We start from the raw sequence: 17,623 nt of genomic DNA, 5'->3' as shown, positions 1-17,623 counted from the left end.
ACATATATTAACTCAAAATGGATCAAAGACCCAAATATATGAACTAAATGATAAAACTGTTGGAAGGTTTTGTCACCTTGAATTAGGCAATGGTTTCTCAGATATGATCCCTAAAACACAAACCAAAGGAAAAAAACAGATAAACTGGGCTCCATCAAAATTAAAAACTTGTATTTTGAAAGATACTATCAAGAAAGTGAACAACTTAAAGAATAGGATAAAATATTTGTAAATCATATATATGATAAGGGCCTAGTAATCTAGAATATATAAAGAACGCTTACAACTCAACAACAAAAAGATCACCTAATTTAAAAAAATGGTCAAAGGACTCAAATAGACTTTTCTCTAAAGACATTCAAGGGGCCAACAAACACATGAAAAGCTGCCCAACATCATTAGTCATTACGGAAATGCAAATCAAAACCATAACGAGATGGTTTTAAAAAGGAAAAAAGTAAGTGCTAGTGAGGATGTGGAGAAACTGGAACCTTTGTACACGGCTGGTGGGAACGTGAAACTGCAGTTGCTTTGGAGAACACTTTGGCCATTTTTCAACAAGTCAGAGCTACCACATGACCCAGCAATTCCACTCCTAGGGACAGACCTGAGAGAATGGAAAAGACAACTTTCACAGAAACTTGTCCACCGATGTTCACAGCAGCATAAGTCATGATAGCCAAGAGGTGGAAACAACAAATGTCCATCACTGGATGAGTGGACGAACAAAATGTGGTATGCGTCCATATGATGGAATATTACTCAGCCACAAAAAAGAATGAGCGTGATTCATGCTACAACATGGGAGAACTTGAAGATGTTCTCCTCCGTGAAAGGAGCCAGACGCAAAGGGCTACATACTGTATGATTCCATTTCTATGAAATGTCCAGAAATGGGTAGATCCAGAGAGACAGAGAGCAGATCTGTGCTTTCCAGGCTGGCAGGGGGATGGGAGGGGTGAGAAGTTAACTGTTCATGGGTACAGGGCTTCTTTTGGGGGTGATGCAAATGTTCTGGAATTAGGCAGTTGTGATGGTGTACGACCTCGTGAATATGCTAAAAACCACTGAAATGGCTTATCCTTCACAAGGGTAAATTTTTATGGTATGTGAATTATATTCAATCGAAAAGATAAAAATCTTAAACCCCCTACTGATTGGAGAATGACTGCGGCAGTGAACCCATTACCAGTGGGAGTAAGTTCTCATCTCTCAGGGTTGCTGAAGTAAAAAGTGGAGAATTCATTGCTCAAAATGTTCACACATACGGATGATCCTTCAAGCACAGAATTCAATAGAACATAAAATATTTCAACATTTTCCTCCTCAATACAGCAAAAAACACCTCATTTACACTTGTCAAATTGTTCTGTTTCAGCTTTTTAGAATTTGCTGTTTTTTAAAACCAGGTGGAAACCCATCTCGGACAGATGTAATTTATTACTAATCAGGGTGTATTCTGGGAAATTTCCCTTAGACTCATTCTTTCATCCCACCAATATTTATTGAGCACTTACTATGTGCAAAGCACTCTACCAGGCACGGGGGACGCAGTGGTGAGCCACATGACTTAAATGTCCCTGCTGCCATGGGGCTGACGAAGGAGCAAGAGATTCTCAGAGAGGATGCTGACCCTGAAGAAAATGAGACGGAGGAACCCCACCGAGGGTCCGGGCATGTGTCACCGTGCAGGATGTGCCCACGCTCTGGTCATACTGGGGCGCAGCAGGGGCCCGGGTGAAAATGCCAACAGCGTCACTGTTCCTCCCAGGGGGGGACTCATGAGTACATTCTGTCTCTGAAACAAACGCACGTGAAATCTGGGTATGGGATCTCCAGGTCGGCCTTCCGGACACAAGTGGGTCAAGAATACTCGACGACATGGTCTTTTTATTTTATTATTTATTTATTTTAATACAAAGCTTTGGCATTAGCAATTTTATGAAAAAATAAAATGTACTAAAAATAAACGCTTGTGTGGCATGATTGGTAAATGATGCACAAAAATAGGTTCTTTTTTCCTTCAAGGCAATCAGTCAGAAAGCAGTTTTTTTTTTCTTCTTCAAAACCACTCTACCCTGTGGAATGAAAGGAAAAAAAAAAGACAGAGGTCAAGAATTAGTTAAAGGGGAGTTGCCAGTATTTTAAAATAACAAGAGAAAGTGATCCTCACTCCAGGGTGGCCTGGGGCCTGTCCCCAACTACTTCCTAGCCCCAATGGGTAAAGCTAGTCAGCCCCTGGCATTTTCCTGAACTCAGCAGCTTCACATCTGTGGTCAAGTGGCTCAGTCACCTTACAGGTGTGTGTGTCCTCCCAAAAGGACTGCAGGGAAAAGCCCAGGCTAACAGCATCTTGTTTAACAATGTAGGGACAGTTATCATACAATTTACAACTTTTCCTGGTTTGAATGTATGTTCTCAGGGCTGTGTGTCCTGAAATCTACATCTGTATCTTTGCAGTAGGATTCCCCTTTATGCCTCAAACAAGAATGTCAGTCTTTACTGTGGAATGAACTTTGCAGAGTACAGACTTCCAGGGGGTGTGGCTCTCTCACTGGACTCGCCCAGACTGCGTGCGTGCACGTCCCTCAATCAGGAGCCTGACAGAGCCTGGGGTCTTGGGCTAACACTGCCCCCCACCCCCAGCCTGGCTCTATGGGACTGCCCTAGCTCCCCGAAGCCTTGCACAGCTGGTTCACTTCCTTGGTTCCCAATTCATGTCTGTAGTGGTGCTTTCTCTTCTCTCTGCTCACTTCCAGATCCACGTTCCTGACTGCTTCATCTCTGGTCATCGCACAACTCTCCAGCACCTCTTGATTTCCTCTCTTCCCCCTGACTTCCTCCTTCAGCTCCACATTTCCACCTAACCCATCTTTCTGCCTCAGGTCTCTACCGGCAGAGCAACTTCTCAGCCACAGGAATCCTCTTTTTTGCTAAAAAGCCTTACACACTACCAGCTGTTTGCAAGAACCCAGTCCAAATTCTGCAGTTGGCCTACCGACAACCACCGCTTCCGGCCGACACATCAAACCCAGAACTCCCTGAACCTGCTCTGCCTTTTCCTCTTTGTGTCCTACTTATGCCCGGCCTCGTTCCGGAGTCACCCCCTCCAGGAAGCCTCTGTTGACCCCCCCAGAACCAGAGCGGCAGCGCCACAGCGTCTGTGAGCCGGTGCTCGGTCCGCAGGCTCTCCTGTCCCTTCGGCGGGCGCCGTGAGCCTGAGCCCTGTGCACGGCCGCCCCTTCCCCACAGCACCCTGCAGGGCGAGGCCTGGCGCCTGGGGGGCTGCTGGGGACACTGAATGAATGAGAGGCCTGGCAGGAAGGCCATTCACAACTTCACACAGAGCTCTGGACCCGGCTGTTCCTTCAGTCCTGCTAAAGATAATGCACTGATTTTATAAAACTTCCTCAGAGAAATCAGATATTAGAGGTCAGAACTTCCAATGGGTGCGTCGAGATTTTTACACTTAACTTTATTTGGCTGCTCTTCTAAGGAACTATAAACTAAGGCAGCCACAAGATTAAAGGTACTTGTGAACACCACAAAGACCGTGACGGAGACAGGGCAGAAGTCCCATCAAAGGTCCCCCCCCATTGCCTTTAATCTTCTTTGTGTCATCACGTTTCCAGAAAGCCAACTGTCTTCTTCCACCATGTGATGTGGAACCCTTAAATGTCTCTCTGGAGTAGTCACAGACAAGCACTGTAAAGAGGTGGACCCAGAGATACGGGCTTGAACACTATGCCCCTCTTCCTATGGCATTTCTCAGGGAGTCCCCCAGCCCCTCTGGGCCCCGGGTTATTTTGTGTATGTATCTTATGCTCAGAGTGGCTAAAAGGAGAAGTCAATACTAACAGAAGGAAGAGGATTCATGATTAAACCGGGGGCAAGTTCAAAGCTTCGCTGGCATTGCTACAAGGAAGGCTGCCTCGGAAAAATAAACAATCCACGATGGGTGCTGGAGGAAGCCAGAGGTACTCGGTTGAGAACCAGAAATTCAGAATGTTTTAGATCTGCGTTTCTCAAACCGCAGGCTGCCGCCTATTACTGAACCGTGAGAGCAACATGGAGTTCCCGACCAGCCTTAACAACAAGGTGCAGAGAAGAGATCAGCGAATACTGCACATGCTGAGGAAAATATCTGTGAAGCCTGTTTCAGTTACACACGTGTGGATATGTGTCCCAATGTACAATGCAGATCTTACAGTGGCAGGCGGTTAAAAAAAAAAAAAGCTTAAAAATCACTGGTTTTGATACCTAAGGTTCTAAAAGAGGCAGCCAGCTGCCAGGGCACGCAATGCCTCCCGTCCTAGGAAAGGACCACTTAGGACAGACAACCAAAGAGGGGTTCTCAGAACTGGAAGGAGCCTCCGACCTCCACCAGCCGCAGGGTCTGCCTCTGAACAGCGCCAGCCTTGTGGCTCGTTTCTGTGGCATAAGCAGGTCCTGGCAACTCACTAGCTTTCAAGGCATCCCATGTCATGGGTAGACACTGCCAACCAGCACAAAGGTCTTCTTTGTCTTCGGTGGTGCTCTACCTCCCTGTGGATGCCTGCAGAGCTCCCGAACTACACAGTAAGACCACCCTCTGTACGCACTGGCTAGTCCCCACGGGACTCTGATGAGTGTCACACGGGGCTGCACCCAGGAGTAAGTTGTTTGGGAGGCGCTCAGTGAACAGCAGCTGTTCTCATCATCTCTGGGAGCCCTTCAGATACTTGGAGACATCGCTCACATCACCCCCAACTCCTCTCTTCTAAGCCAAGCATCCCCAAGACATCAAAATGGTGATGTTTTCAGATCCTTTTATACTGAAATATGTCAATGTTCCTCTTAAGAGTGTGAGGAGAATGGGGCGCCTGGGGGGGCTCAGCTGGTTGAGCATCGACTCTTGGTTTTGGCTCAGGTCATGATCTCAGGGTCGTGAGATTGAGCCCTGCGTTGGGGTGTCTGTTTGAAATTCTCTCTCTCCCCCTCCCTGCTCGCTCTCATGCTCTCTCCAAAATAAATAAACCTTAAAAAAAAAAAAAAAAAAAGAGTGTGAGCAGAACAATTCAGAAATACTGAAAAGAGAGTAAAATAGAAACATTCCTTTGATGGGGCTTGTAAGTTTCTATCACTGGGCTCAAGCTCCCCAGGCATACTGGTGGGGACGACTCTGACCTGGGGCAGAGTTAGGGTTTCCTGGCCTCGGGTTATGCTACAGGATTTTACATTTGTTCCAGTTATTGTGCATGAACTGTGTCAGGTTCACTTCCTCCTGCTGAGACGGTTTTGGATCCTGAATGTCTGGGTTATACTCCTGGGCAGATCCTCGGGCACGAGTTCTAGGAATCAGAACCTAGGAACCGAGAAAGGACACGGTGGAGGATACCTAACCCAACTTCCCATTCAGCTCAAAATCCGCCTACATCACCTTCCTTGTCTCACTACTTGTGCCTCAAATAAAAACAACAATGAAAACATTTACTTTTCTTATGTTGAGGGAAAAACGGACTGATACAAACGTAAGCTGGTAAATGCTGGGATCTAATGAGGTTTTTTTTTTTTTTTTAAAGATTTTATTTATTTATTTGACAGAGAGATAGAGAGAGAGAACAAGTAGGCAGAGAGACAGGCAGAGGGAGAGGGAGAAGCAGGCTCCCCGCCGAGCAGGGAGCCCGATGCGGGGCTCGATCCCAGGACCCTGGGATCATGACCTGAGCTGAAGGCAGCTGCTTAACCAACTGAGCCACCCAGGCGCCCCTAATGAGGTTTTCTGAATAGTGAAGTAGAGCAGCAAACCTCCTTTGGGAACTGAAGTTCACTAACCTTGCCTACTTAAGTACTAAGAAATGGGGTATGAGAAGATGATAAATGTATTTACCTTGCATGTATTTGCTTCCTTGCCTACTATCCTGTTTATACCTACCAAGCCTCAACATTCACTAGATTTGTTCGCCGTATTAAAAAATTAAAGCACAGTCAGTCATGGTTGAGTATTTCAATAGTATTTCGACACGCCAGAAGGGGCGTGACTTCAGATCAGACAACGGCGTCAAGCCCTGGGGAACGGTGCAGGCGCGGAGCGTGGTGAGGGAGGAGGCCGTGCCCTGACCCCCAGCGGGGCAGCGCTGCACGTGCCTGGCCTCCCCGTGCCCCACACTGCTGCCTCTTGCCCACAGGCTCTCACCAGTGACCAGACTGGGTCAAGGTCTTGCTGCAACCACAATACACAAGTTCAGTGCAACGCTGTCAGAAGAGCAAACTAGGGTAGTAGGTAATATGTGGAGAGGTGAATTTTACTAGCAACTTCCAAGATAAATCGCTCACATGGGAGAAGATGGAATTCTACTCCTATAGACTATCTCACACTTGGATGAGGTCACCTAGAAAATTAAAACAGCAATTCGATTGAAAAGGCAATCTCATTTTGGCTGTAAGTTTTTGGTAAAGGCAAAAAGGGAGGTAAGATAGATTTTAAAGAATTCATTAATGAAGAATAATTATAGATTTATTTACTAATATAGACTTTTCTCTGGAATTAAAATCACCTAGGGATTTTTCATCAACATTCTTGGGAAGGAGACACTGAGTAAGAGTGACTGTCTTTCTTTTATCCTCCACAATTAAAATGGCCTTTAAAATCTTAAGTAATTCATGTTATATAAAAAAGTCAACACATAAAAAGCACAATAGGAGAGAAAAACATCACCCAAAATGCTACTAAATTAAGACAATAACCATTCATATTTTGGTGACCATTCTTTCATGCATCCGTATGTCCACACACAGACACATACATACACACTCTCTCCCTCTCTCCATGGGATCATGAAAATCGTCCTTCAGAGTAGTTCTGACTGAAGGCACAGAAATAATATCTTGATGAACAACTGCTGTATCAACCCTCTACACAGGCTAATGGGAGAAGGGATGGCCTAAGACATGGATCTAAGATCAATGCTTAGGCTGAGTCATGCAGGCATTTATGCTTGGAACCGAAATATTATGGCCCAGGGACTTTGATTTCTAAAAGGTAACATATCTACTGAACCTTCTCTAAAACACCTGCCGCATGACCTGAGCATCTGGCAGATCCTGGGTGGCAGCGAGACGACCATTAGATCACTTAACAGTTCTCTACAAGTGCCCAGAGTGTCTCTATTCGCTGTAATTGGCTTTCGCTCATTTGTGAGGTTTAAGGAGTAGGCTTACACCATCATCTAGTCTGATGGGGTCACTCTGAGAGTAAGCGAAAGAGGTGACTGCAGGTGAAATCAATATTTCTCTCCAAACTGAGGTCTGAATCACAGGACTCACAGAGCTCCGGTGATTCTGTATTATTTCATGGAAGAAAATGAAATTCATTTGTCAAATGACAGAGGCAGATAGATGGTCACCTTGTTCATAGGACTTTGGAAGATTCTCAGTGGAACTGTTCAGCTAACATTTATTGAGCACTTATAATGTACCAGGCACTGTGCTAAGCACTTTATATGTTACTTCGTACAACCTATGATGTATGCCTGCCATTATTCTTGCTTTCTGCATGACTAAAATGAACTTCCCGAGAAATATAGCTGCCCAGGTCTCCCAAGCAGAAAACGGAAGAACAGAGAGTCAAATCCAGGTTACGTCTGATTCTAGGGTCTGAGCAATGAACACTATGTTATGTTGAAGTCAACCTGCATCAGCCGGGTTGACCTGTTGGATGAGCAGCCAAGACTACTCCCCTGCAGGCTGAAGGATGCCAACTGACCCCGGCATCCTCCCAATGTGTGCTAGGGGCCAGGGGTGCCCACGGGCACTTCTTACAAGTATCGAGCCAACAGGTCAGGTTAGAGATGATAAAATCACGTCACTGTAACTGGAGGTTACTTGCCCATTTGTTTTCACAGTTGGACAATGAGTGTTCAATTAAATCAATTACATGGGCTTGGCCGGTTATTATTCATCTGTTAAGATGCCAGGACATAAGTGTGTGTGGAGAGCACGTGAATTCCCCCTGTGCCACATTAGGTCCATATCTGGGCTGCGTCCTAGAGACACTTTTATCTCCAATGAGTTTTCGTGAATACTGGTAAAAGAAAGGACTAAATAACACCTTATGGTAAACACCCTAAATTTAAAACCAAACCAAACCAAAAACCCTTCCTGTATCTTAGCCCTGTGGAAGGCAACTCCAGGGAAATCACTGGATCAAAATGGACCTCAGCAGCCAGCTAGCCCAGTTTCGCCTACCCTGGAAAACCTCTGACCTCCAGCAGCCCTGAGAGGTAATGCACGCGTCCGCCTGCACGCCTCGTCCTGAACTCTCCCCACGGCAAACCGTCTCTCTGGTGGGGGGGCCTTGCTGACAGATGGTCTTCCTTTCACTGAGATGAAATTCGCCTTCCTGTCCCCTGCCCTCTGGTCCTCATTTTGCCCCATGGAAATACAGATGACACTTATTTTGTTTTCCCAACAGTCCCTGACAGTCTTCCCAATCTCTGGAAACAGCGGGTCTTGCTGATTGCTTCTTTCTTGCAGGCTACACATCCAAGTCACTGTCCCTTGACCCCAGGCCAGGGTGCCAGTGTTCCGTCAAAAGCTAAATATGTAAGAATCCGGGTAAAGTCTGGTGGGCACACAGGACAGTGGGACTATTCCTGCCAACGATCAGGACACGAACCTTCTTTACATCCCGTGACTGTACGGGCCCCTTGGCGTCTGCATCACGTGGCTGCTGTACTCTAAGCCCGCGGCTAACGGAAGCCCCTAGATCTTTTCTCAAGGGAGCTGTTGTTGCTGAGCAAGGTGACCTCCCGATCTGTGTACTGACTACAGATACATGTTCACGAAATGCATTACTTTGCTAGGTATGACCTCATCAGGATCAGTACGAAACCGGTGGAAGCCAATTTTCACATCTTTATGAAAAGTACTCTACAGGTTTTCTTGGGGTCATGTGGTACATGCAATCCAAGAATAACTGGTTACTTACTCATTAGCACTCAAGCTAGCCGTGGCTCTGACGATCATGTAGCAGAGCGTGAGGGCGCTGAGGAGGCCAAAACTGGCAATAATAAACCATTCTTCTGTTGACAAAGGAAAGGGAGCAAATCACTCTGGGGAGAAGACTTAAGTCAACTCGGTGTCAACACTTCCCTCAAATGCAACGAAGCAGACGTCAACGGAGGTGTAAGCCAAGGCTGGCCCAAGGAGGTGAAGCAGGAGGAGGTTTGCCAGAGAGCTACTAACTGGAGAAGGTTAGTGGAAGTAGTGGTGAGAGCTGCAAGGCAGAAAGGAAAGCGCGGCCCAGACATTTCTTCCAGTTAAGGTCCTGAGGTCTGTGAGGAGTGTGGCCACCAAAAGCACGCAGGAGGAAGAGGTCTATCAAGTTGCATGTGGACAGGGACTTTTAAAATCACTGCTTTAGATGACAGTACGTACAGCAGACCTGCCACACTTCTATAACCTTTCCTTCTTCCTTCTGTCGCTTCTGCACGGTTGTGTCACTCGTTCTCAGAGGAAGACTTGTAAGTACGGAGCAGGGGTCCCAAAGGTCTCGTGGGCACTCCGCACAGTCTGGAGGCTGGCCTTCCAGTCTGCTTTCTTTTGTCCTAGGCGTGGGTTTACTTACAGTCTTTATGGAAAACGGACATTTGATTGGTGTCCCTTGGAAAGGACTACCCTTCACACCCCCACCGGCGGGAAGCGGCTCCGGCCGTGTCAAGCAGGCAATTCACCAGGTACTTGGCCCGTCAGAGGGCTGAGAAGCTCTGGTACCCAGAACTCTAGGGTTTTCAGTTAGTCTCTCTCTCAATCCAGGACGTCTTCGTTAGTATTTTCCCTTCTTTTCAAAGTCTGAACTGTCAAGGTAACGTTCCAAAAACACTATTTATTGAGAACCTCAAAAATAACCTGTGAACCAATCCTGGCTTCCTAGAAAGGCTTACCTAGAAAATATTTCCCAGAGTATACGCTACCTTGGGCTGGTTTAACCAAGTGGTACACGGCGAAGCCCCCTCTGTATCTGCAGTGAGGCGGCGGGATGACATCTATACTTGGAATGCCAGATGTTTAATCGGCAAAAGCCATGGGTCACATGAGTGTTTCTCAATCTGGTTTCCACGAATCCCACAAATATGCAAAACTATGTGTGCCTAGGAACTTTTCTAGAAAAAGGTGATTATATTTTCATTGGGTTTTAAAGGTGGTGATCTTCAGAAGGTTGAGAACTGTTCTTCAGGATTCCAGGACGATGAGTTTGTTCTACAAGCATGTCTTGGCCATCCTGATTCATATTATTACAATGCTTAGCAAACTCTTTCTTTTTCGGTAACAGTGCCGCCACTGCTTCCTGGATTACAAATTCCTCACGAGTGCAGTGAATTTATTAAGGTCTTAAGTCAAAAATGAACATTTCAGAACCCATACCAAATTCACCATTTTTACCCTGCACAGATTTTAAGTTAGGAAAAATGTACCCTGGCATTTAAAAAAAGTTAAGAGCTGACTGGTCATCAGGATCAAGAAGCTTAACCCGGTGTTCTTTATTTTTTTTCTTCTCCGAGACCTTTAGACAGGATAAGCAGACTAAGTTTTAGAACTGCAGTTACGTGTGTGTTTCTGCATTCTGAGCAGAGCATCCGCAGATGTATGGCATTTCGGCTGTAAAAACTAGCAACCAAAAAGAAGCAAGCACTGCCGCAACGATCCCCAGTGGGCCCCGGGGTACTCCGGCAGCAGCCGGCCCCAGTCAGCTCTGCCCACCCCGCTGGGTACTTAGCACAGTGCCTTGCACAGGGGATGCCGGGCGAAAGTGCTGTGCTTGCTGAGACACTACAGGGCTGTGAGGGAAAAGGAGAGGTCGCTTTGGGTTAATTTAACCACACGAATTATTCATTAACATGCATCAATTCCACTAAAGATGACTCATTTGATACAGGAAGTGACTTTTTTTTTTTTAATCATCAAAACGTAAGATTTTGAAAGGACGTTTCTGCAAAGACTATAATGGGATCAGAACTGAATGTAGTAGTAGGTGCTCAATAAATGTCGATCAACGAAGAGCCGACAAAAAGTCACTGCTAAACAAATAACCTCTGTTTCCTTTATTGCTACTAGATCAGTATTTAAAAAAATCTACACCCTAAAACCTGAAAACATGAAAAGCTGTTAAAACAACTCGCCGGGATGTGGCAGGAAATGAGTCAAACTGCATCGAAGAATACTCTTCCTTGTTTTATAACTGAATGAAGTCTCCTCGAGTTCAGACAAATGATAGAACAAAACCTGGGAAACTGCTGACGACTACTGATCTCTGGTCGGTGGAAAACGTGTGTACTTCAACTGAACAGCCCACTCGAGCCTCACTACGTGGAGGAGAAGTCTTTCGTGACGGTGTTCTCCGCGCCGCGGCCTCGCGGGGCTGAGGGCTGGAAGCTAGGGCAAGCGAGAGCACGCAGTGGGCAAGGCAGCACCGCAGAGGTGACAGGGAGGCTGGAGAGAGGCGGTTAGATGGAGAGACCACGTGGAGGATGGAGCTGAGGGGGCAGCTGGCTCGTGACAGGGTGACTGCCCACAGGCCCACACACACGCCGCCGGCTGCACGCACACCATCCTCGGGCGGCCGTCGACACACTCCGAGCACCGCAGCTCTCCTCGGCAACACGTCACCCATCCAGACGCCCCGGACTAGCGAGAGTGCTGTCAAAGGCACGTCACGCTTTGGCTTTTCTCCCGCCCCGCGTCCAGTGACCCCAAAGACGAAGTGCCAAGACCCCAGACTCCGTAAAGTGAAGTGAGCAGCAACAGGGCGTCTCGAGTCTCCCCAGAGGGAGCAACTCCAGGGAGTGTGTTCAGATTCTGCCCTGGGTTTCCGCTAAGCTGCCTGGAGCCTTGTGCTCACGGCTGGTTACACAACACGACGCCCCGCGTCGCATCCCAGCGGGACCCTTTAAAATGCCCGTCTGCAAGGCGGCCATCAAAGCAGGTGTCTACACGGCTACTGAGACAACTTGTCAGACGGCCTACTTATTATACACAAATACACAAGCTCCTTACTATCAGGAAAGTTTTGTCTCCCCAAATTCCTGTTTTAACAGAGGAACCTGTTGCTTCCTCCGTGACGGACTAACTCCCTGGCCCAGGTGACTACCTCCACTGCCCTCTGGAGCAGTCAACACGCACCAAGCACAGCGGCAAACCTGCCCTGCGCCTGGGTACAGGGCCCCACTTACTTGTTACTGCAATGTTGATCTCTCCCGTTCTGGGAGTGAGCTCCCCGTCCTGAGGAAGAGGTGAGATCCCCGAAGTTCGAAGTGGCTCGAGGCCAAGGGAGTTGTCGCTGGCGAGGTCACCGAGGGCTGATCTTCGGTTAACGGCCTGGGTTCTGGTGAGCCTTTCCATGTCAAACGCTACGTTATCAGTACATGGCAAATTTGGCTGCAAAACATTTCCAAATTAAGAGTACTTATTAGAAGAAAAACAAATCTCTGATAAAATTCTAAATGTCTGACACCCTGTTGAAAAGACTTCAAGTTTTTTTTCCATGTGATTTCCTCTCATTTCTTTCCCCATTTACCCTTTCTCACCCAAGAGTTTTCCTTTAAAAGAAACAGATGATTCCCTCCCAAACATGATACAAAAGAAAACCAAAATCCATCGCAGAGCTGAGAAAACTGGGTACTTCATCTTCATGAAGAAACGACCACCTCTGGCGGACACAGATTACGGGCAGAGGGAGTCATTATCATTATTCTAAAGCTGACAAACAGGAAAATGCATTACTCCGGCTCTTCCATTAATGTTGAGGGAGAGCAGAGAACATAAAATACTGCATTCCTCCTATTAACTTCTCTGTAATGCCCCATTTAGCTGGCAGTCAGTTTTTAAATGTCTTCTACCTTTAGACACAAGGAAAGCACATGACCAAGAGCAGATCGACGTTGAAAAGACCTTTGAGCTTTGAGTAAACCATCAGTTTCAAAATCTAAGCATCTAGCCCTGAAGGAGGTACAGAGCTGCTCTGGGGCCAAAGCCTACCAACTAAAAAATCGGTGGTAACAAGACGGTTTTCTGGTTTCCCTAGAACCTTCAGGTCGGGCAGACAGAGTGCTGGAAGCAGAGCTGGGAAGGATGGTGGGCAGAGGCACAAGTATGGAGAAGTGACAGCCAACCCGACCCACAGCAACGGCTTCCTCGGCGGGAGAACTGTTCTAGATCGCCCCACAGCCGAAGTAAGATGCTTAGAACGATACCCTGTCAGAAGAGCTTTACTGTGGTTTTTATATTTAAAACCATGGTAGCTTGTAATAGACTCTAGAAGGATGTTCTTTACAAACAAAAGGGAGAAGTGTCTGCACTTCCAAGACTGGACTGAAGACAAACAAACCAAAGCACCACCAAGGCTTGAGGCAACAAAAGAGGCCAAGGTAATACTTCCGGAAGCGTCTGCCACACGCCCGACATCATGGCAGACGCTCTATGGTAAACCCTTCCCATGGGGGTGACTGTTCCCCAAGGGACATCTGGCAACATCTGGAGACATTCTGACCTTGCATCTGATGAGTCATGCTACTAGCCTTTGGGAGCAGCCAAGGATGCGGGAGACACTCTACAGGACACAAGACGGCCCCCCGCCCCCACCCCCAGTGGAATTATCTGGTCCACAGTGTCAGTGGGGCTGAGGTGGAGTGACCCTATGTTCAGCTGTGTTACTGACGTGATCTCCGGAGCTGGAAGGAGCCACCCGGGACCGCTCATTTGTCAGCTGACGACAACACATTTCTAATAGGACGCCTTGGACGTGCTTTGGGTTGCAAAGCTAAAAGGAGCAGTTCATCTGCTGGACACATTAAACTTCTGGTTCCACAAGGAAATCATTCATCCACTCTTTCTTGAGATCAGTAAGTATTTTATTTTCCTCTAAGAGGTGTTAATTTTGGACAGTAGGTCTCTTAAGGGAGACCTGTAGGAAGTCTCCAAGGCCCTCGGTCAGTCAGTGCTGACCGGCCTGGCCAGAGCTGAATGAAGCACTGTGTCCTCGGTGTGGCCTCGGACCAAAGCCCCAGCAGGCTGGTACCGCCCACCTTCGCTGCCTGCAGCTGACCAACGCCCTGGGGAGCTAAGCCAGGTTCAAGAGAAAGGAACACAGTGATGACACAGTTTTATAAGATGCTGAATGCAGAAAAAATTTACTACTGGACTAAAGTAAAAAGTCTGTATTTCTAGTCCTTAAAAAAAAAAGATAATACCGGAACGAAAGCAAACCCTGTCCCTCTCTCCACTGCCATTCTTCATATTTCCACCACCCAATGGAAGCACACTTCTGAGTGGACGAGTTCAGTTCTTTATCTTCTCTTCTGGGAGTTCCCCAAGACGGGCTGGACTCTAAGGAATATGGAAGAAAGGCCATGTGGCAGAGAAAGCCCGTGCTCTCGCGGGAGACTTAACACCCACCTCTGCGATGCTAGCTCACACGCAAAAAGTAGTGACCATATAGGAAACATACCACAATTCCCAGGGCCTTCAAAATATTAAGTTTGCACATTGGACAGGTACAATGTTCACTAAGCCAGGGATCCACGCAGGACTTGTGGAAAACATGCCTATAAAAAAAAAAAAACAGAGCATTGTATCACAGATCATATACTGAACAACTATTAGATCCAAAGAAATGGAATTTTTAGTTAGCCTGTTTCTCCCCCTTTTTGGACATACTGGCAAGTTCCAAGAGACAAATATTGGGGATGTTAAAATATAGCTGGCAGAAAACCTCCTGACCCCAATCTGTATGATGAGAACTGATAAGTGGTACTTGGCAGTTCGGTCTTTTTATTTCAGCACTTGAAGAAACTTAGGATATTTATTAAGAATGAAATAAACTATACCTTTTTTTTCATTAAACATTTTATTTATTTAACAAAGAGAGAGAGACAGCGCACACAAGTAGGCAGAGCGGCAGGCAGAGGGAGAGGGAGAAGCAGGCTCCCCACTGAGCAGAGAGCCCAATGCAGTACTCAGACTCTGGGACCATGACCTTAGCCTAAGGCAGATGCCCAGGAAACAAACTACACCTTATCAATCAGTTACGCTTTCTACAACAGCTAGAGTAGGAAGAAGGGAAATTCAAGAAGATACGAAGCAAGGGTTGAATGAAAAGAGTTTTCTGCACAACCACGAATTGGTTTCACGGAACTTGGTTTCAATGTCATTTAGAACATTATTTAAAAAGACTTCTAAGTAATCTATGTTAAATGTTTGTGAAAGTTACAGGGTGGTTGGGAGTATTTTGGAGATGAAAGGTACCTAGGAATCAAGTGACACTGAGTCAACAGTTTTCAGTGGAAATGTGAAGGGGAGAGAGAGAGGATGGGTGATTTTTTTTTTTATTCAGGAGAGTGGAATCCTTGCGACAGAAAAGAAGTCAGTCATGGAGAGTCTTGCATTCTTAGGAAAGGGAACTGTGCCTTGTGGAAGGGAGAGACTTTGAGGGGGCTGTGGTGGAAGCTAAAAATGAAGCCTCAGCGTCCTGGCCAGAGAGGGAGAGAGGTGGGTGCCAGGACACACAGTCTGGGCACCTCAGAGGAACTATGCTTGGAGTCTCGGTTATTGATAAAAGAAATTTTAAGAAAGAGATCAAATTTAAACATGGTATGCCTTTGCAACTTTATGAATTTATAATTTACATGTGGCTTATAAATAGTTATATACAGCTGTTTAAAAATGCAGTTTTGATCCAAAAAAATAGGAGGTCTAAACATCTCGCTGATTTAACTGGGATTTGGAAGAAACATGCAGGCTTACAGCTTCAACCTCAACAATGCATATGCGCCTACCTACTGCCACTTGGTGACCCTGCACTCATTTCTTCCGGTAAGAATAAAGATCTCGAAGACTGAATTTATCAGTGCAGTGAACTAGAACCTCCTCATCCTGGAAGGCTTGTATTTAAACCTGCAGGTTTTTACTTAAGGGGCAAAAGTCACCAAACCGTAGGTGAGCCCGAAATTCATTTAGTACGCACAAGGCACGTCCACTTCTTGTTCCTCTATCCTCGTAGGAGAGAGAGTGCTCCAAGGGGGGCGGGGGAAGGGCTCCTGCCTACAGGGCCCCATTGGGCGGGCGCTTTCAGAGCCGGGGTCTACACCCCAGCAGCAGTCGACTGTGCCAGTGCTCACTATAGTCTGGCCAAGACTAGCACAAGGCTTCTAATCTTTCTGGGGATGCGGACCCCTTTACGTTGACTAAGTGACAGGATCCCCACCCCCCCTTACAAGGGTGCGTCTGCCAACCTCTGGCCCGTAGAGCTCTGAGGGTCTGGTTAGCGTAGGGTGGGTTTTCCTATGTTGGGCTTCTAAACTGCTCCCTTAGAGGTTTGTCAATGTGAAAGACAGTGTCCCTCCACCCCCCCTTGCGGTACTGTAATGGACAACAGACTAACTGAGTCTCCAGGGTCAAACCAAGAATGTCTCCCTTCCCTAGCTAGCTCAAAATCTGAAGAAAATAGTTTTTCTTTTTTTTTTTTTTAAGATTTTATTTATTTATTTGAGACAGAGAGAATGAGAGAGAGCGAGCACATGAGGGGGGGAGGGTCAGAGGGAGAAGCAGCCTCCCTGCCGAGCAGGGAGCCCGATGCGGGACTCGATCCCAGGACTCCAGGATCATGACCTGAGCCGAAGGCAGTCGCTCAACCAACTGAGTCACCCAGGCGCCCGAAAATAGTTTTTCTTAAAACAAAAAAAATCCTTTCCTTTTGACTATGGGTCGACGCCATGGCTCTCCTACTACTGACCCCCACCCCAGCCAGCTACCTGCCCCCTCCCTCCTTTGACAGATTCCCCAACAGCCCGGTTCCTGCAGCTCACCTGGGGGGAAGATGGGGAGGTTGTCGGCCTGGCTCCCATGCATGCCCCTCTCGTCTGCAAATAGTCTGGCAGCTTCCTTGTTCACCTATGGGCCCTCTGATGCAGACCCCCCAGCCTCCTTGGGGGTCTCTGCTATGATCTTGGTGGGTAACTACCCTGTGCGCCTTCCCGTGCTTCTCACCCATTCCCATACCCTCTTGCATCACTGGTGCCTGTGAGGCTGCTTGGAGCAGCCAGTGGCGGGCTGTCGTGGAACACTCAGAAAACACTCAGCAGCACGCCAATGTAAGGTTCTACTAAACGCACACTCAGGCGAAGTAACGTTAACGTTTCCCACGCTATCCCAATAAACGGTCAGAACGTGCGCGCAGGCCTCCAGTGCCGGCAGTCCCAGCACCAGTGACCTCTGACTAGCTCGCAGGTGTACCCCGGGCCCCCACGGACACCTCAGTGGGCGGCACGTGTGGCCAGCCAGACCTTGAAGAGAAGCCCTTCCCACGGTTACAAAAGACTCGAGTCATCAAAGCACACATGAAAGCAGAAAAGGGCCCGATGAATTTGGGGCCGAGTGGTGTACTGGGATGGAAAGCAGATGATGTGCTGAGGACCAGTGAAACGTGGAAAGGACAAGCAGATCGGAACTTTGACACAGAAGTTCTTTATTCCTGCAAGAAATACTCTAGGGTACAGAATGTGGAACGAAACTGGTAGTCGGGTGCCCTCCCCTTTCCTCCTTCCCGCACACGTCACGAACTAGAGAGAGCAGAGCGGTGGCCGGGGGTGGG

The 17,623-nt window shown here is 47.3% G+C and overlaps 1 protein-coding gene across 1 annotated transcript in view; it reads right to left on the bottom strand.

Annotated features, from left to right (window-relative positions):
* Positions 1–2,058: 2,058 nt before the first annotated feature.
* Positions 2,059–17,623, bottom strand: part of RNF130 (ring finger protein 130) — a 70,382-nt gene continuing 54,817 nt past the window's right edge. The window contains exons 7-10 of the mRNA XM_035029316.1: positions 14,483–14,579; positions 12,210–12,414; positions 8,969–9,062; positions 2,059–2,078 (exon numbers count right to left, since the gene is read on the bottom strand). Coding sequence (XP_034885207.1) covers positions 2,063–2,078; positions 8,969–9,062; positions 12,210–12,414; positions 14,483–14,579 — 412 coding nt within the window. The 3' untranslated portion in view covers positions 2,059–2,062. The remainder of the gene's footprint in view (positions 2,079–8,968; positions 9,063–12,209; positions 12,415–14,482; positions 14,580–17,623) is intronic.

Source organism: Mirounga leonina, unplaced genomic scaffold (assembly GCF_011800145.1).
Source record: "Mirounga leonina isolate KUSES-001 unplaced genomic scaffold, KU_Mleo_1.0 Mir_239, whole genome shotgun sequence".
Classification (NCBI taxonomy): Eukaryota; Metazoa; Chordata; class Mammalia; order Carnivora; family Phocidae; genus Mirounga; species Mirounga leonina.
This window is presented reverse-complemented; position numbering and strand designations above follow the sequence as displayed.